Raw genomic sequence first — 20,441 nt, forward strand, 5'->3', positions numbered from 1 at the left:
ATGAGACAACTTTAAAGGCAGAGTAAGCCTCCCGTAAACCATCACAGATACGGTCAGGCTTTTACACACAGTACAAACACCCTTTCATTTAAACACTCACCAATTGAGAACATCCTAGGTGCCCTCCGTAAAGAGCGAACAATTTTCAAAGAATTTATTTTTGCGTGGTTTATCTTACCCCTGAGCCATCGTGAACCCGTGTGATCCAGTTTTCCCTTTTCACAATGCAGTCGTCATAGTTAGTCATTTGAATGCGACTCGACGTGAGCTTATCTAGAATAGCACGTTTTTGACTCACATGCGAAGCAAAAGTGAGTCTATGTACTCACCCGAGTCGTCCGTCCGTCCGGACGTCTGTCCGGACGTCCGTCCGTCCGGAAAACTTTAACGTTCGATATTTCTTGGACACTATTCAGTCTATCAGTACCAAATTTGGCAAGATGGTGTATGATGACAAGGCCCCAAAAAACATACATAGCATCTTGACCTTGCTTCAGGGTCAAGGTCGCAGGGGCCATAAATGTTGCCTAAAAAACAGCTATTTTTCACATTTTTCTCTGAAGTTTTTGAGATTGAATACCTCACCTATATATGATATATAGGGCAAAGTAAGCCCCATCTTTTGATACCAGTTTGGTTTACCTTGCTTCAAGGTCAAGGTCACAGGAGCTCTTCAAAGTTGGATTGTATACATATTTTGAAGTGACCTTGACCCTGAACTATGGAAGATAACTGTTTCAAACTTAAAAATTATGTGGGGCACATGTTATGCTTTCATCATGAGACACATTTGGTCACATATGATCAAGGTCAAGGTCACTTTGACCCTTATGAAATGTGACCAAAATAAGGTAGTGAACCACTAAAAGTGACCATATCTCATGGTAGAAAGAGCCAATAAGCACCATTGTACTTCCTATGTCTTGAATTAACAGCTTTGTGTTGCATGACCTTGGATGACCTTGGGTCAAGGTCACATGTATTTTGGTAGGAAAAATGTGTAAAGCATGTGAGTCGTATGGGCTTTGCCCTTCTTGTTTATGCACGAAACAACGGCTGTGGTTCACAAGAACTCTAGCGATGGCTTTTGACTGTTGCGGAGAGGAACGGCGATTTGCACTGATAAAACCGTCGTCTGCCACGACCCTTGCGTGACCCTGCTTCCGGGCTTTTCTTTTTTTAAACTTTCACAACTTCGAATTGTTCTGATCTTGTCTTGATGAAAAACGAATTCTTTTATGATTAAAGAATGTTTGTGTAACAAGCTGTCAATTTATTATTTAGATTTTAAAAGTTAGGTCTAGCGCAAAAACGAGGCGCCATTGTTCTTCAGGGCCAAGTCCACGAAAATAAATTCTTGGAAAATGTCTCACGCTCGACAGAAAGCAGTCAGGATGTTCCCGTTCGGTGAGCGTTCAAATGGAAGTATGCTTGTACTGTATTTAGACGCTCGGGGAGCTCTGTGATGGTTTACGGGAGGCTTACTGTGCCTTTAAGCCAGCCGAAAATTTGCTCAAAGTTGAGATGGTTGACTTTACGCCGAGAGCGCGAAAACCAGCGTGCATTAGCGGTCTTACGTTCGTTGAGCACAGCGTTTCCTGCTTAACTGTGAGCTTGCTCCCCCCCAGGCTTAAAGCTGAGCTTGGCAGAGATAACGGACTTAACCACCCAGTTGTCGCTTGCAAGATGAAACTTTTTAACCAGAAAAGTCAACAGACTTTTAACTATTTATCATTTGCAAACTACAAAACGTCGCAGGAACCCACGTTAGACAACTTTTATTATTTAATTTAAAAAGATATCTATCAATTTTTATTTATCTCATAGTATTTTGTTTTATTTTATTCATTTTTTTTAACTATTATTTTTATTTTTTTATTTTTTTATAAATACTTTTTTTTTATCCGTTTTTTTTTATGTTTTACTTTATTTATTATTTTTTTGGTCGATGTTAACCTTTTCAGTAGAGAGCATTGCAAGAATGCATTAATAGCACTATCACGCCGTAATGCTCTTTTCTGTACTACACGGTTAACGGCAAAAAAAACCCGGCATCTCCTTTTGTCTGTACATGCTTCAATGCGCCCTTTACCCGCGAAGCGATCAAACGGTTTTCATTGGTTGTTGCTGACTACATTTGCCGTGACGTCATGGAATCTCCCACCGTCGACTTGCACTCTGACAAGTCGGCCATTGAGACGGCTCATGCACGCCAGTTGTGTAGCGCGCAAAACTCTGACTTTACAAAGCAAGCTTCGGGGTAAGACGAGCAGGTTAAGCAAGCTTTTTATATTTAGTCAAGTTTTGACTAAATATTTTAACATCGAGGGGGAATCGAAACGAGGGTCGTGGTGTATGTGCGTGTGTGTGTGCGTGTGTGTGTCTGTGTGTGTGAGTAGAGCGATTCAGACTAAACTACTGGACCGATCTTTATGAAATTTGACATGAGAGTTCCTGGGTATGAAATCCCCGAACGTTTTTTTCATTTTTTTGATAAATGTCTTTGATGACGTCATATCCGGCTTTTCGTGAAAGTTGAGGCGGCACTGTCACGCCCTCATTTTTCAACCAAATTGGTTGAAATTTTGGTCAAGTAATCTTCGACGAAGCCCGGACTTCGGTATTGCATTTCAGCTTGGTGGCTTAAAAATTAATTAATGACTTTGGTCATTAAAAATCTGAAAATTGTAAAAAAAAAATAAAAATTTATAAAACGATCCAAATTTACGTTTATCTTATTCTCCATCATTTTCTGATTCCAAAAACATATAAATATGTTATATTCGGATTAAAAACAAGCTCTGAAAATTAAATATATAAAAATTATTATGAAAATTAAATTGTCCAAATCAATTTAAAAACACTTTCATCTTATTCCTTGTCGGTTCCTGATTCCAAAAACATATAGATATGATATGTTTGGATTAAAAACACGCTCAGAAAGTTAAAACAAAGAGAGGTACAGAAAAGCGTGCTATCCTTCTTAGCGCAACTACTACCCCGCTCTTCTTGTCAATTTCACTGCCTTTGCCATGAGCGGTGGACTGACGATGCTACGAGTATACGGTCTTGCTGAAAAATGGCATTGCGTTCAGTTTCATTCTGTGAGTTCGACAGCTACTTGACTAAATATTGTATTTTCGCCTTACGCGACTTGTTAAGTTCTCTTGTGCACATCACCCCTGGTGATTAACTGCATGCTATCTTGACCTGCTGATATAGCAACTGCAACAGTTTTAATGGACGGAGTAATGTCAAACTCAGGAATTCCATCAAAGAGATTTATGCATCCATGTGACAGCGTTAGGGTCCATGCGAATCACATGCCGACTTAGACCGGCCGTTGAATTTTGCGACTGCTGCGTGGGAGGAGGGGGTGGTGGTGGGGCTGGCACAGCTGGTGGGGGTGGTGGTGGTGGGGGCAGCGCTGGTGATGAAGATGGTGGATGCTGTGATAAAGCGTTTGTGTTCTGGTTGACCCGAGCTTTAGTGCTGTCTGAATCATCGGATGAATCACCTGAGGTACCCAGAAGTTTCTGTAGCTGTTGACAAAGGTCGACAGAAAAAAGTAGTGGAATCTAAATGCAAAACACACTCGCACACAATAGGTTTATTCCTCTTTTTGCTCTTCTTTCTGAATCAGAAGTCTTACAGAAAGTCACTGCACTCATTCTTCTTCTTCTTCTTCTTCTGCGTTCGTGGGCTGAAACTCCCACGTACACTCGTGTTTTTTTGCACGAGTGGAATTTTACGTGTATGACCGTTTTTTACCCCACCATTTAGGCAGCCATACGCCGTTTTCGGAGGAAGCATGCTGGGTATTTTCGTGTTTCTATAACCCACCGAACTCTGACATGGATTACAGGATCTTTTTCGTGCGCACTTGGTCTTGTGCTTGCGTATACACACGGAGGTGTTCGGACACCGAGGAGAGTCTGCACAAAAAGTTGACTCTGAGAAATAAATCTCTCGCGGAACGTGGGGACGAACTCACGCTGACAGCGGCCAACCGGATACAAATCCAGCGCGCTACCGACTGAGCTACATCCCCGCCCACTGCACTCATTCATTCTTTGTTTCTATCTTCTTTTCTTTTTTCTTTTTTTTTACAGTTATTAAATTCTTTACATTTTTGTTTTACATTTACTTAATTATTTATTCTATCTTTTAAGTTTTATAGTAAGCAACTAGCACTCTCTGTACTTTTATGGAGCACACCACTGCATTTGAGTGTACAATTATTCTTGAAAAACTTCTAGATAACAATCATGCACTCACAAACTGTTCAGAGACCCTGCTGGCATTGGCACCCAGGCTGACCACAGGGCCACACTCTGTGTATCCCAGGTGAGAGTAGAAACCCTGCTTGTCCAGTGTATTCAGGTAAACTGTCTTGAAATTCATCCTGGGAAACAAAGAAATAAAAATTGATGGTACTCGCAGTTCAAGTTTAGGACTCTAAAATAGCATACATGTACTTTATATATATGTTTGAATTCAAAAGAATGTGAAAGATAGGTTTTGGGTTGTTAGGAACAAAACCAGAATGAATGTGTCCTGGGCATATTAGTGCGTGTCTGTTTGTGTGTGTGCATGTCTGTGCAAGACTGTCAAGTGTTTTCAATCATGAAACTGAAAGCTATGTCCTTTGCAAATCCTACTGACCCTCTGGCAAACTGTTCTGTAGCATCCATGAGTTTCCGGCCCAGTCCTTTCCCTCGTAAGTCATGGTGGATGATCACTGGAATGACATTTCCGCACATGAAAATCACAGATCTTTTAGCATGAAAAAAAAGTGGCAAAAAAAATGTTTGTGTTTGGGTGGGGGGGGGTTAAGAGTAAATTAGAGTGAGTGAAAGTGTGCACCCAAAAACACACACTAAACATGAACTGGTGGTGCTACTGTAGTAATATTTCAAACTACCTGTACAGTGAAACCTCTGTTTTAAGTCATCCATAAAAGTAGGTCTTATTATGGAGGAAGTCTTAAAAAAAAAGTACATTTGCAGAATTTATGAAGGGAAAATCTTAATCTTGAAAAACAAGGTCTTAAAATGGAGGGTCTGCTGAAACAGGTTTCGGTGTACCATGAAAAATAGATAATCAACGTCAGGAAGCAGAGTAGGTCACCTTTCCAGGTAAGCCATCATTTTCAAAATAGATTATTATGGGTAAAACATGGACATTTTCAAAAACAATTATCACCTGACTCAAAGAGACACGCTTTATCCTTCCCCTGTACGGCTACTACTTGACTAAAGCCGATGACTTCCTTGCTGTCAACTTGTCTGTAGACCAGGCAGCATGGCAGGCCATCGCATGACTTATTCAGGCTGTGTTCCCTATAACAAAACAATTTGTTTTTCATCATTAGACATTCAGAAATACGCACAATCAGACTTAGGTATTGTGACACATGCTTACAAAGTTACATGTATGCATAGCTCTCTCTCTCTCTCTCTCTCTCTCTCTCTCTCTCTCTCTCTCTCTCTCGCACACGCACACACAAAACACACAGGTATGCACGGTATGTTATCAATGTGATGTTGTTTCAAAGTTGTTAGCAACAGTAACCAAACAGAAGCCAGGAACTGAGGAAGACACTTCCGAATGTCAGCGTTTTACATACCTGGCTGCTTTGCTTCTTGGCCATTCGGCGTTCAGAATAGCGCAGCAGTCATCAAAATGACGTTTGTTCTTGTGAAGATGAACAAGTTCGTATTCCATGCTTCTAACGGATGCAAAACCCCGTCTGTGTTCTCACGCTCAACACTAGTGAAGTAGACGACGCATGTTGACAGCCATCTTGGCAAGGGAGATCAATTCTGCTGATTTCTGCACGAAAATGCCAGTGTTAACTCCCCTGAATTAAAAGAGACGGTGAAAACACCTTCTGTCAAGTCAGTGTGTGTGCATGTATTATGTATATCATTTCCTTCATAAATAGTAAATTTAATGTTCGGAAGAGTTTTTCTCCTTATTCTTTGTCATGATTGTCAAATTTGGATTTCAAGAAAACCAAATTCACTAACCAAAGAAAACAACAACAACCAAACAAACAACAACAACAAACAGTTGGAAGACGGGGATTGCCGCATGATGGGATGGGTTGAAAGGGTCCACTCATTGTGAGCCTTATGTCTGTTTTCATCTTCTTTGAAATCCCAAAACAGATAGAACGCTAATTAACGTTCCTAACTTCAGAATTTAAAAAAATGGCCGTAAGTTATTGGAACTTTTCACGTCACGAGAAACCATGCAAGACATTCACAACTGAGTAGCCTACATCAGTATCGACCCAATGATCTTTATAGTGGACAGACAGACGGACATATGTTCCAGTAACTGACCTTTTTTCAACGGCTTCTTTGAGTTCAAATAATGCTTTGTGAATGCAGTCTGGCGGCTGAGGCGAATTTGTTTGACTTGTATTGAGGAAATCTCGCGCAGGCGTTTCAGTTTCTTTGGGGTTTTTTTTCTCTCCCAAAAGCAGTATTTTTAAGACACCGGCCAAGTTTGAATTGAGTAATGCCTGAATTCTTTTCCATTTAACATTACTTTTAGAGAGTAAGTAAAAATCACACAATTTTTCACGCGCCTGTGCATCAGTGATCCATTCAGCAGTCTCTGATTCAGCTCTGGAACCTGATGCCAGAGCGAAGTGGCCGACACTTTGGTGCTACTGTTTTCCTTGCATTCCGCACCGTGCGGGTGTTTGCAAGCAACGCCCTGCCGGTTAGATAGGGCTCGCTGTTCTGTCTGTACACGTTCTGTCTTCTCAGTTTTCTGTTTGCTTTCAGTCTTGGACGGTTCCACCCTTTGCTGAAAATAAACGCACAAAAAGAAGAATTATTCAGTGTGTGGGTGTGTGTGTGGGGGGGGGGGGGGGGGGCCGGTTCGTGTGTGTTAGAGTGTAGGCTATTGTGTGTGTGTGTGTGTGTGTGTGTGTGTGTGTGTGTGTGTGTGTGTGTGTGTGTGTGTGTGTTAGATGTAAATATTCATTTATGAAATAAACATTGACCTTCATATTTATGGAGTCTCCTGCTATACACTGGGCTGACTCTGTGTGACTGAGACGATCATCATTCTGTAAGGACGGAGGGGGCGTGGGGATTGTGGCGCTGGTCGTGCTGAAGTATATATGGTCAGAGACATAGATAGAATTTGTCCAACCAATCAGCTTTTTAATTTAACTTAGAAATTTGATTCATCCTAAAATGTTTCCCTTCTTTCTCAAGGGACGTAACCACTCGGTACACGTTTTCGAATAAATCGATTTTGGGGGTGAAATCTATTACATTTCACCACCAATTTTCTTCACATGCAAGAAACTGACATGCTTTTCGTCCATAAATAATTTCACTTCTTAATTTTTACCAGGAAACAACATTTCAGTCTTGAGTATATATCGAGGGGGAAATATGCACACAGGCGAAAGATGAAATCGTGACACCGGAACGGAGGATGTTTTTATTTATGCCAATTAACTGCTTTGTGCTCCTTTTAGATTGACATCTTGAGTACAATCGTTTCCACCCTAATCTGACAGTTGCCCCAACACAGGAGCCAACGGTAGCACAGAAACCATCTTTGCACCGGTGTCCTTCAAACATAGCACCCTTGTCAAAACATATGTATAGGATTAACCGTGTCAAACTATAAACTGGTACACACACACACACACACACACACACACACACCGTGTGAATAACTTTCGGGTCATGCTTGTGAGCACACTGGGTGATGCCCACAGACGTATGTCTGTGGCTGATGTCACCTGGGCTGACGTGCACGAGAAAGTTACCACTCGAGTGGGAGCCAGCCGCGCGGTCGGATTGGTTGAAAATGAGGTGTGTGTGGGATTTCAACCAATCCGGCTCCGCGGCTGGCTCCGTTGGGGTGGTTACTTTCTCGTGCACTTACCGGCCCAGAACGAAGCCTACCGTGGCACAAATATACGCTTTCAAAAAATGATATGCAGACTTTTAAGAATAAAGGTAGCAATATTCCGCAAACCACTTTCTTTTTCTTTTACTTTTTCTGTATACTATGTCGGCTTGCGAGCTCCGCCGTTGATGGTAAAAGGAACAACCAACATGATGTGGCAAAGGACATCCCTCAAAGGATACGATCAAACAGGCTTCAGGCTATATATATCACTAAAAGGGGGATAGTACATAACACCCGTCTTCTTTTCCTTTTCCCTTTTTCAAATCCAAACTTGGGTTTTGGTTACTGTGTCTTTCCATATTTACACACACAGGTCCCTCTCGCTTCTTCTGGGGTATCTGTAGCCATTAGTTCAGTGTTAGAAAATGTCAAGTTTTTAATGAGCTTCCGGTAAGCCCGTCAGTCAACAACAACAAAAAGGTCAATAGTTGTTTGAACATGACTGTGAGCCACAACACCACTTTTTAAAGAATTTCGTAACGACTATAGCGGGAAAACGCAGCAGTTGAAGAGGAACAACAGTTGCATGGTACACCGGTAACGCAAGCTGGCAGCAATCGCAGAAAGTTGCTGGTGGGGCGAGTTCACGTGAGGATGTAAACTTGCCGGTTACTCTCCCCAGTTTCCACTCTCCGTCTCTCTCTTCTCTCTGTTCCCCTCTGACTCCGCCCTCACAAGAGCGCTAAAAACATGGCAGTAATCGAGTAGAAGAGCCGAAGGCACCGGGACATGATTCGTATCGCTTTCTGAGTCTGTGACTGAGCTGTGTGTGCACATGCTCACGCACTCTGTGTACTACAGAAATCCACGACTGTAGCAATTTCCCTGTGTTGTTGGCTTTACACCGAGAAACGGAGCATCCAACATCTCTCCTGACTCATAATCACTAGTCGTCTGCGCAAGTTTGTCAGGAATCTTTCATGACATTGTCGGTTCTTGGTGCCAGAAGGATACTTCTTCTGTGGGAAGATTACAAGGGAAAAGGTGTGTGTCGGGTCTGGCTGCATTTCTTGGACAGAAACCTGTTGCTACTTGGATCTTCTCTTGGACTGCGTACAAGTGCCGTCATCTGAGATTAGTGTGTCTTGTCTAACAACGTGGACCAGCTGTTTATCTTTTGTCTGTGTTGATTTTCTTAGTTACCCCCGTGTGTTTTTGTGAATTTGTAGATATTGAAAAACAAACACGTGTTCAGGAGTCTATTATCGAAAACTGGTGAACACTGAGGATTATGTTCATAGTCAGCAAGTGTGTAACATGTAACCTTTTCATCAAAAGTCACTGAAGTTTTCTTTTAGTGGTAAACCAACGGTTCAGTCTGCCTGAGGGACTGATTAATATTCTAATGACTACATTTGATTGTACTCTCGACGGACGTTTACGTCCTCTTCTTGTCAAGTTTCCGTAAAATAAAAGTCAACGACAACCAGTGAACTATTGACGAATAATATTGCACAAGTTATGCCGTGCTAGGTCTTCAACTACTGAGAAGTAACCTATAACTCCCAAGTCAAAAATCTTCAATTCAAAAAATTTAACAGTCTTCAACTTCTACAGTCCAAAATGGAAGCAGCCCCATACGACAACGTGGAGTTCGGACCCATCACAAGAGGAGGCAACGGCAAACCTGCCACAGGAACATGGCCCGGGCCCATGCAGGCTCCCATCGCTCAACCCTCCAGCCTGTTGACACAGCAGCAGACCTCGCGGACCCTGCAAACCAGCAAGGGGGTAGGAGGAGGGATAGGGGCTGTGGGGGCAGCGAACCGGTTGGCCCCTCTGCAAGAGAGCAACGCGGAAATTGCAGAGTCCCGTGACCAACGCATGCAAGCTATCGCTCAGCAATCCCAGTCCTCTTTTCTTTCGTCGTCTTCGTCGTCATCCTCGCAACAGAATCAACAGAGGACAGGATTCTCGGCTTTGTCCGGTACAACGGGCGGCACCTCTGCCGCCACCGGCGCTTCTGGAACGACTGGCGGACAACGCTCGGTAAGTCGAAAAGTAGCTGTTTGTAATACAAAGTCAAAGGGGGGGGGAATAATAACAGCCGGCATGGGTCGACTGGGAACAATGTGTGTTGATGGAAGAAGGGTTGAACATGGATGGAATAAACTCTTTGCCACATGGAAAGTATGATGGCTGCCGCGACTGAGGTATATAGGCCAGCTGGGGCTGATTTTGCTGAGTGTAGAGGGGGATAAAAACAGTGGAAGCTGTTAGTAAGACATAAAGAATGATGGCGGCCATTACTCCTTGGGTCAACTCAATGGGACTGATATAATGTAAATGGAGAGGGGGGCAGAAACGTCTACGAGCCAATAAAAGCCTAGATATTCAACTGCTACGCTAGAAGTGGATTGTTTGTGGTAAATATAAAAGTATGATGGCTGCTGCGACCAATACAAAGGTCAACTTCTCCTGATTCATGTCGATTGAAAGTGGCCAAAAGTCTCTAAGCTGCTTGTAAGCAAGGAAAGAGAATGCAATGGTCAACCGGGACTGATTTTCGTGAATGCAAGGGCTACTCAACCGGCTTGTAAGTAGTTGCTGCCACAAGAGATTAATCCGCCAGAAGTGTTGCAGACATCCTCCCTGCTCTTCTTTTCATGGCTGGTTTATTGATCCAGATCATAACAATGGCCCCACGATGCGCCCTGAAGTTACTCGGCCGCGTAACATCTTCCTAGGGCTGCGCTTTTATTTATGGCCTTTTTACCAGAACAGAGCAGACGGCAAGATCAGGTCAGACGAACCCTGGCAAAATGTTCCCCCCTCTCTGCCACATTTACGCCTGCAAGATGATACATGTACACACAACACAGCCCATCTGTGCTCTGGCATCAAAGATGGCGGCAAGAGAGTCAGTACTCATCGCTTTGAGCCGAAGACGCTGCGATAGTGAGAGACTGTACAGAGTACACACCCTATCTCTGAGGCGCTGAAGCTCAAAGGTGTTATCTTTGACAAAGCCAATCTTTAATTTTGGCATCGCGTAACCAGATTCCGTGCCTCAGTCTCGCAATTGTTGGCACCGTGACCCGGATGGTGTAATTGCATTTAGTCAGTGTGTATGTCCTGCGACTATGGGCGCATGAAAAGCAAGCCGGCTCCGTTTGCTTTCGTTGTCCTTACTTTAAAAGGGTTACAAGGAAATCAGGATTTTTTTTAATGAAAGAAAGATTTTCTGATTGATTTTCTGATTTTCAAAATATCCACGAGGTAAAATATAAAAAGCACAGAAACAATGCAAGGGAACATGTCATTCCACTCATCCTCAAATAAATTTGTGTTGATACTAATTTTGTACAGTCCTAACTTTCATTCCTCCTACGTTAAATCAGTAGCAGGGGAGGGGGGGGGGGAATTCCTTTATCATAAATTATACTGTGCAATGCAATGTTATGCATATGTTGGTTTGTTTGTTTTTGTTGATTTGTTGTGTGCGAAAGAGTTTATGTGAAAAACATTTTTGCGGAATGCTAGTACGTCAGCTGTAGTCGTGATTCATAGCCCGAAAGTTTGACATCGGTTCTCGACTCAACTTTTCAACTTGCCGTACCTTACAACTGGCACTCCTACGAATACAAGCAGCTGCTGAAAGCATTTCCTTCGAGTTACGATCTAGTGCGTCTGTGTGCATGCAAGTCAATCTAACAAGTCTTCTCAGAAGGGGGCGGATTTGGTCTAAATGTATTGTTCATACAGTCACATACTGAACATCTATACCTTCTTTTGGAGACTTCCATTGATGAAACTTCCCCGCATCAGGAAATAATGAATTCCTGATTTGAACACTTATCATTTGATAGATCTCCTGAATTTTCAAAACATTGAAGGAGGGGAAATAGCTAAAAACTAAACAGAAGCCATGGATGTCGTGTACAGTTAAGTTACTGAGTAATGCAATACAGTAACTTTTTTTTTACGCACATTTTCATCTGAATTGAATGAAACGAGCAGTTTTGCAACATTCCACAGATAAATTCAGCAACCCGATTCTACACGTATTCCCTTTTTTTTTCTTTTTACTAGACAGTCTTGTCTGCAAAACAATGAATTGAGTCAGTGTGATTAAATGTAGATCATCATATCAAACATTCTGAAAGTGTGCATCATGAAATCTTGTCATAACATCCATTTAGTGGAGCTGTGGTATAGTGCCCCGAATGATGGTGTAGCGATTTAGGGAGGCATCGGTCGTGTTCAGCACACGAGTGAGATCGGGTGTTCTACTGTTGTTCCAAACAGTTTTTATCCAGCTGCCTCAAAAATATTGTGAGAAACAAGAAAAGAGCTCGTTACTGAACAATTTTTCGCAAGACAGATATCTTCATGACAGATACAGAAACATGTAACATCAAAGTCAATCTGTAACTATTTAAACGCTGATCATGATTTCTGTCCACCCAAAATCTGTATTTCAGTTTTCCTTCCCCTATGTTCCCTACTTACCCGCCCCACGCCCCCACCCCACCCTGACTCCCTTCGACTCCTGAGTACCTCTCCGTGTTGTTATAACAGGTGATCGTTGCTTGATCCGATACGTTGTTTTTCATCACAAAGGTCTGCTGGCAATATGGTGCTTTTGATATTTACAGTAGCCACCGACAACAACATCCGGGCCTCCGCACTTCACTGCTTTTGGCACGTGCTGACCTGTGATTTCTTGACCTCTGACATTTAGTAGGTCGTAGTCTGAAGCCTAGCTGTGCTTGGAATTTTTGTTAACGCCACCCCCCACCCCCCACCCTCCGCGCTCTCTCTCTCTCTCTCTCTCTCTCTCTCTCTCTCTCTCTCTCTCTCTCTCTCTCTCTCTCTCTCGTTCGTTCCAATTCTTTGCACCTCAGATTAAAGCGACTTTTAGCAGTGTAATATATGTACGTGACCCTATGTTTGTTAAAAACAAAAAGAAGTCTTAGACAAACAATGCACCTATCTCGGCCACACGCGGGACGTCTTTCAGCTTCACGTGTATTTCCCATGTACCCCGGCGTCTATCGAGACATATTATATACTTTCCGTCTGAAAACCTACTTGTTGAAACTCGATATGATACCCCCTTACAAGAGGTTCTCGTGCCTTGTTACACGTGTGAAACGTCTTGTAAATCATCATAGATCTGTCTGTCCTGGATTTTACAGGAGATAAGAACACCCTTCCACTTGGACACATGCCACAAACCAACAGCCTGAAATCAAAGCTCTCTGGGCAGAGTGGAAGTTTAAAATAATATTTAGGGGCGGGGAAGGGGAGTGTGAATTAATTTTGTAAGTGGCACATATGTCAATCTGTGAATTATTATAACCAATAATTATATTATAAAAAAAAATCTCACATTATACATACAGAGCAGCCGGGCTCTTGATTTTTCGCATGCGTTCAAACGGAAGGAGGTTCTTAACCTATGTAAAAGCCCGGAAAGGTCTCTGGTGGTTAACAGTATTTGGTTACACACAAAGGAATGCATGGGTTATTCCAACGAAAAGAAAATATGTACCTTGGGAATGAAGCCAAGACGTTTAATAACGAAGACTAATCTTTGCAACTCACACACAGACGACAAAACATAACGAAGGTGGGACTCCAGGGAGGGAATGAAGATGAACACTATTTCTGTTTCTGGAACTCAAAAAACAGACGGTTCCCAGAGCTTGACACTGACGGTTTGGCATCACACGGCCCCCCTGTGGCACTTGGTCCGTTCTGGCATTTCTGCTAAACGATCTGCAGAAAGCATTGTGTCTGGGAGGAGGGGAAAAATTGTACAGACATAATGTACATACAGAAAGGCATCAAGTGTTCCAGTCTGTTCCTTCGGGCATTGGGCGTTATCCTAATGTTAGGAACACGCATTCATAATGTCCACCCAGCGGTGTCTAGGGCCGAAAGAAAATCTACATGTGTACACACAGAACAAAATCGAGTTTTCAAGCAGGTCCCTTTGGGCCCTCTGCAAATACTAGGAACACTCATTCTTTATTAACCAGACTGACCTGCCCTGTCTAGGGCCGAATGTAAATCTACATGTCTACACACAGAACGGAATTGAGTGTTCTAGGAGGTCCCTTTGGACCCTCTGCTAACGATAGGGATACGCAATCCTAAGACCTGCCTGAAGCTGAAGTTATCTTTACACTTGGTTGTTTGGCTTCCTGGCTGGCTGGCTGGCTGGCTGGCTGTCCGAGTCCTTGTCTTTCTGTCTGTTTGCTGGCAATCCTGTTTTCTTATCTATCTGTCTATCTGACTTATATTAGATTCATGTGTAGAAGAACGTTTCCGCGTTATATGAGGACACAGGAATTAGCGTAATGCTGTATCCTAGAAACTTCTGGGGCAAAAGTGGTCAGCTGTCAAGAAATGGAAAACTTCTGGGTCAAAAGTGGTCTGAGTTCTCAAGAAATGGAAAAGGTTGTGATTTTCTTTCTTTCTACCGACCTTCCTTTCTTTCTTTCTTTCTCTGTCAGAAGTGCAACAAAATGGAGCAGTTTCAGTACAGCAATGGCTGATCGCCAGCTTTCACGATTCACCTTGCCCTTGGAAATAACGTGATGGTAGTAGAAATGTTGGCTCGGTTCCGGGACACATTTTTTGCCCTTCTTTGCATTTTCCTCGGCGCAGTTTTGCTTATCTTGGAGAAACAGTCCCAAAACCTTCGTGGGTTGCTGCTGTTTTTCGCCGAAGTCCGTCCTCTTTCCGGCCTTTTATTTAATGTATGATCTGTTGCTTTTTGGTTTCTTTTTCATGACATTTGATACGTTTAATGTATCACTATATACACACTGCATGAGAGGGGCGAGAGAGACTCAAGGGTTAAAACAATGTACTCAAGGCCAACGCCACTGGAAGGACTTGCCTCATATTAATGTGATATTAATTTGGCGAAGTCGACTTCACGAAGCTCGCTGCACAAAGCTTTAGCGCTAAATTTTCGATAATAAGAGTTCGGCCTCAATTCAGGTTGTCCCCTTTAATCGTAATAAGTCCCGTTGTCCTACATAAATTTAGATTATGACTATCATTCTATTCTGGCGTTTTTTTTAGACTAAACTGGCAAACCATAAGGAATGCTGTCCTTTAACGCCTTTCATACACATTTTCTATGAATCAAACATTTCTTGTGAAGAGGACAAGACTAGTGCCGTTGTAATTGTCCTGGATTCTCGCTATAATTTTATTCTGGCGTTGGTTCGAGACTAAACAAACCATTAGTAATGCTGTATCTCAAGCTTCAATCATTTCCATCTGCTGCTTTGTTTCTGCAGTTTGTGTCGAGTGCATCAAGAGCGTAGTATCTCAGACGCTGGGATGGCCATTGAGAATGAGCCAGTTTCTTGCTTTTTTGTGCGTTGTTTCTCTTTCTTTTGAACATCATTTAAGTAATCTGATTTCTACAGAGACGGGAGTTCTCTTATTCCTTCTGCATTGAAAGCTTGTTTTATTCAAGACATCTCTTTGTTTTATTTCGGTTGAAGTTAATCTTAAACTCAACTCAGACGGAAACGATAATAAAAGGAGGGTCTCTTTGTAAACTCAATAAACACATATGTCCAAGTTTCTTTTGTAAGTTTAGAAGCCAAAGGTTGTTTCGTAGGCCTACGTTTTACGTATAGTGGATTCATCTTATGTTTGTGACGGGTCCAACAGAGAACCGTTTCTGGTGTTTCTGAGTCCGGACAAGTGGATAGTATGACGGCTTACTAGTGCCAAAACCTGGGGTTAACCATTATCACGTGATAATTACTAATTAACGCTGTCAGTTACTGTTTTCACTCGTTAGTTACTCATTTTCACGGGATAATTAGTAATTTTCACGGGAAAATGACTAATTTTTAGTTTTGGCACTAGCAATCCGTCAGGAAGTGAGCCAAAACTAAAAATTAGTAATTAACAGGTGAAAGTTAGTAATTTTCCCGGGAAAATTAGTAATTAACACGTGAAAATGGTAATTATCAAGGGAAAATTACTAATTTTCCCTTGATAATTACAATTATGAGGTTTTGGCACTAGTAAGCCCTATGACGGCTTACTAGTGCCCAAACCTGGGGTTACCCATTATCACGGGATAATTAGTAATTAACGCTGTCAGTTACTGTTTTCACCTGTTAGTTACTCATTTTCACGGGAAAATTACTAATTTTTAGTTTTGGCACTAGCAATCCGTCAGGAAGAGAGCCAAAACTAAAAATTAGTAATTAACAGGTGAAAGTTAGTAATTATTCCGGGAAAATTAGTAATTTTCCCGTGAAAATTAGTAATAAACACGTGAAAATGGTAATTATCAAGGAAAAAGTAGTAATTTTCCCTTGATAATTACAATTATGAGGTTTTGGCACTAGTAAGCCGTCATAGGATAGGGCACAAACACAAAACTGCTACGCCAAAAACGTGTACAAAAAGAACAACTTCTATGAACCTGAACAGAGTAAATTGCTCTCTGTCTGCGCTAGACAATCTACCACCTGCACAACGTTGTTTCTTATCTTTGGCAGCACGTGGCGGTAGGAGGCTTTCATTCAAAGACTGCCAGGAATGTGTCAGCCGCCTGATGGCGGTTTCAGTGAAATGTTCCACAATCGTATTCCTCCTCTGACGATTAATGCAATAAGAAAAAAAACTTCACGATGTGACTTCTCATAGCGACCAGAATTCCCACGCAATCACACATTTGATGGTCGCATCCGCAATCATAGCGGCCCGGATTGTAATAACGGTAACTACATTAGCCATGCCTGTAATCGACAGAACATTTCCAAACGTATAATTACTGAGTGATTGAGCAATTAAAGTTATATTTCTTCCCATGTTTACGATTGCGTTCACCATAAATATACAGTGTTAATTGTTCCCCGGTCTCAGATAACAAAAGGTCAGTGGGACTTGGGTTGATAATATTGTACAGGTTCAAATGTCCTGATTTTCTTTACTTGGTAGGACATGTGATGGTCATGAGGCTTCCTACATGTGAAAACTATCGGACAGTTGACCGGCCAGGGGTCAGACAAATGCGTCAGATAAAATAAAAAAAATTAAAAAAATGCGTCAATGACCGCAGGTCCAGACCTGGGGGGAAAAAATGCAATTATGAGTTGCTTGGCTGCGTTCTGTGCAGAGTGGGAAGTTTTGGCTGAAACAATTTAGCAGATTAACATGTGTGTCATCAATTTACCAAGACATTCCAACTCTGCACCAGGAAGCAATCAGGATGCTGATTTTATTTTGTATAGGTTTGGAATTGAAGGATTTCCTTTTCCCTTGTAACAGCCTGAACAGATGTGTGGTGATGAACGTGGTTCCTTAATCGAAAAGGAATGTACCATCAGAAGCGTTGCACACACACACACACACACACACACACAAACACACACACACACTGACACACACGCACGCACGCACGCACGCACACACACACACGCACGCACGCACGCACACACACACACACACACACACACACACACACACACAAGTAGACCACGAAATGCATTATGGTGCTTCCTTATTTCTCATATCATTGCAAAGGGAAATGGCACAGGAAATGGCACAGGCGTCACATAAATTAACGATACTGAGCTCGGAATTTGCTCGGAGGAAAAGACTTCCTGGCGGAAATAACGAGCACACATCTGTTTGTGTTTTTGACCTGTCACTGGTAAAAGAACAACCACAGATGGTTTAAACTACAGGCACCAAGTCCTTTCTCCCTCTAATGATGATATAATTATGAAGTCTCTCTCTCTCTCTCTCTCTCTCTCTCTCTCTCTCTTTCTCTCTCTCTCTCAAACAAACAAAACTGCCCTCTCCGCCCCTTTTCTGTGTGTGTATGTCTGCCTGTGTTTCCATTTTAAATGTAGGTCACTTCCAGCTGTCCAACAGACAACACTTTGACATAATTCCCCAGGGCGTCAATACCAAATTAATTGTCTATTGCCATCAAATGTGATCTGTGTTTGTGTGTCTGTGAGCTGTATGTATTTCAAATTCAAGTTCAGCTCAGCGCACATTCAGAGCTATCCAACTTTGTCATAATTTCTAAGGTCGGCTGATCGGAAGCGTCAGTGCTAAATTATCTATTTAGAAGCCATCAAGTGTTATTTGCCGTAATGTGTAGCGACAGGAGGGAGAACTCTTTACGGTAGGTATAATCACACAGTGACATTTACACGAGGAACTGCAAATAAACCGAACAGTATGTTAACAACCACTGGGCCAGTGCCAATATGCCACATGTCTAGTACTACAGTGAAAATTTCCCTACCCTAATCCCCCCCCCCCCCCCCTTCTTTTTTAGACCCTAAGTTTTAGACCACCATCTTTTAAAACCTGACTCTTTCAGATTTTCTGATAATAACCTCTATAAATGTACCTCCAATTTTGTTTAGACTCCCTTAGTTTTAAGGGCTGATTTTTTTTTCTTCAGATGTTTGGATGTCTTTAAAGGCGGGTTCCACTGTGGTACCACTGAGCTATGCCACGGAGTGTGGGTAGTTAGGAAAGCGGTCATGCCAACTGCAGCATTCCATAGGGATGTTAGTTGTTCGCTAGTTCAGAGTTGGTCATGGTGGCTTGACGGACGGAACATGCCTCTCGCGCTAGAGACTTGGCAATAGACCCTATCGGTATTCCAAGCTCTCGTAATCTCTCGCAAGCTTCAGAGCATAGCAAAGCATGCGGTACAGCGATCTCGTGCGAGCTGCACAAGCGAAGGTTCAAAGTTCTCGCGATGTTCAAAACATAACAAAGAGCGTGTCTCGCGAGAGCTGCTCAGATACCGAAAAGGTCTATTAGTGTAAAGAAGCGGTTGGGTTTGGTGGTTTTTTTTGGCTGGCTTTTTGGAGGGACAGTCTTGATCGATGTAGGTTTTATTAAATGAACATAAATACAGAGAAGCAAAAACAACGCTAACAAGCAAACAAAGAAACAACGCGAAAACCCCGAATGCGTATGAATTGCAAGTCTGTCTGTCTGCCTGCTTGCCTACCTGTCGGTCTGTCCGTCTGTATGTCTGTATGAATGTCTGTTTTTTTGCATTTCTGTCTGTAAGGGGGGGGGGGGGGGGAGGGGTGCTATCTCTGTGTCTGTTTTGTGTCTGCGTGACGGCCTTGCAGTAAGTACCATTCAACAGCTAAGCTGGATATCCGTGTTCATATTTCCCCTCATTTTCAGTCTCATTAAGGTGTCAGCGTCAAGCGAAATCAGATTTACGATGACTACTATCTCTTAATCGCAGACTTCCCACGGCTAAAGCGCTGCAATATCATGGAAGAAGAAGTACCGTCTGAAAAGTCAACTGGGGGTAATTGCTAACAGAAAGACTGGTTACGCTCAGAAAAGAAGACGCAGAAGAAGACAGAGTTAGAAGAAAGGGGAAGAAGAAGTCAATTATATCATGATTAAACCACATTAGTTTGACAATGTCTCCTACAAAAAAAATGAAATATAATTGTTAGAATAAAGAAAATACATAACCAAAACTCTGACACCCCTATTTATATACTCCGGCACGCTGGCATTCTCACTCTAGCACCTCCAAACTCACAGGCACTCACCATTCTCTCTCTTGCATTCATCATTCTCACTCCGCCACCACATACATTCTCATTCTCAATCTTGAATTCACCATTCTCACTCTGGCCCTATCATACTCACTCCGTCACCACATCCATTCTCACTCTGGCACCAAGTCTGGAAGTCTCAAGTTCAGCTCGCACTAACTCAGGCATTGCGTCTGGGACTATACCATGCTCAGTTTGGTATTCCCTCTTGCACACACACACACACACACACACACACACACACACACACACACACACACACACACACATAAAAACCTTGTCTGCTATATAAGTGCAATGTGGAACTTTTTTTTAATGAAATAATGTTATACATATATACATAAATAGGTTTTAATTACGAAATTAATCCTGCAAGATAAATCCCCACTCTCAACGCAGCCAGGCTATGGATTTTCGGTGCGTATCACAGGGAAACGATGCTGTTACACCGTGCAAAAGCAGCTTACACGTGTTTGTGGGAAAGAGAGGAATACATCTTTAATGGTCTGATGTAAGTGTGCACACTTAACGACTGAGGCCGATGAGCCACTCTGGCTGTGACATAACACGTGCAGCACGCCTCTTTGGATCAGAGGCCGTGTGTGTCTGCTGCATGCCATGTTGGTGTTGGCCCACCCTATCTTATCCCGTCTTTGATTGACTGCGCTGCACACTGCTGTCGCAGCTTTTAAGGCTGATGGGGTCTATGTCGACGAAAAGAGTGCGTGGGATTCCCTGTACTGAGGTGGAGTTCCTGGAGGGGGATTCCCTGTATACAGGGAATCCCACAGGGTGGAGTTTTTCAATAAAACTTGCAAACCATACTCGAATTTCTAAGAAATATCAAAAAAGATTGAAAAACATCAAATTTTACCGATGTCGCCAAGCATCACGTGACTTTCAGCGATATCAGCGACACGCTACAGGAACTAAATCCTGTGG

The 20,441-nt window shown here is 42.5% G+C and overlaps 2 protein-coding genes across 2 annotated transcripts in view; one reads left to right on the forward strand and one right to left on the reverse strand.

The window, feature by feature from the left end:
• Nucleotides 1-1,907: 1,907 nt before the first annotated feature.
• LOC138951652 (N-alpha-acetyltransferase 80-like) lies at nt 1,908-6,770 on the reverse strand. The gene is made up of 5 exons (XM_070323191.1): nt 5,630-6,770; nt 5,206-5,342; nt 4,666-4,741; nt 4,279-4,405; nt 1,908-3,542 (listed from the first exon to the last, which is right to left on the reverse strand). The coding sequence occupies exons 1-5, from the start codon at nt 5,725-5,727 to the stop codon at nt 3,273-3,275; spliced, it is 708 nt and encodes a 235-aa protein (XP_070179292.1). The 5' UTR covers nt 5,728-6,770; the 3' UTR covers nt 1,908-3,272.
• Nucleotides 6,771-8,591: 1,821 nt separating this feature from the next.
• Nucleotides 8,592-20,441, forward strand: part of LOC138951818 (uncharacterized) — a gene marked incomplete in the record, with an annotated part of 19,722 nt that continues 7,872 nt past the window's right edge. Inside the window, 1 exon segment of the mRNA XM_070323372.1 lies at nt 8,592-9,939. Within this exon segment, the coding sequence (XP_070179473.1) occupies nt 9,514-9,939 (426 nt within the window).

The sequence above is a fragment of the Littorina saxatilis genome, linkage group LG17 (assembly GCF_037325665.1).
Source record: "Littorina saxatilis isolate snail1 linkage group LG17, US_GU_Lsax_2.0, whole genome shotgun sequence".
Lineage (NCBI taxonomy): Eukaryota > Metazoa > Mollusca > Gastropoda > Littorinimorpha > Littorinidae > Littorina > Littorina saxatilis.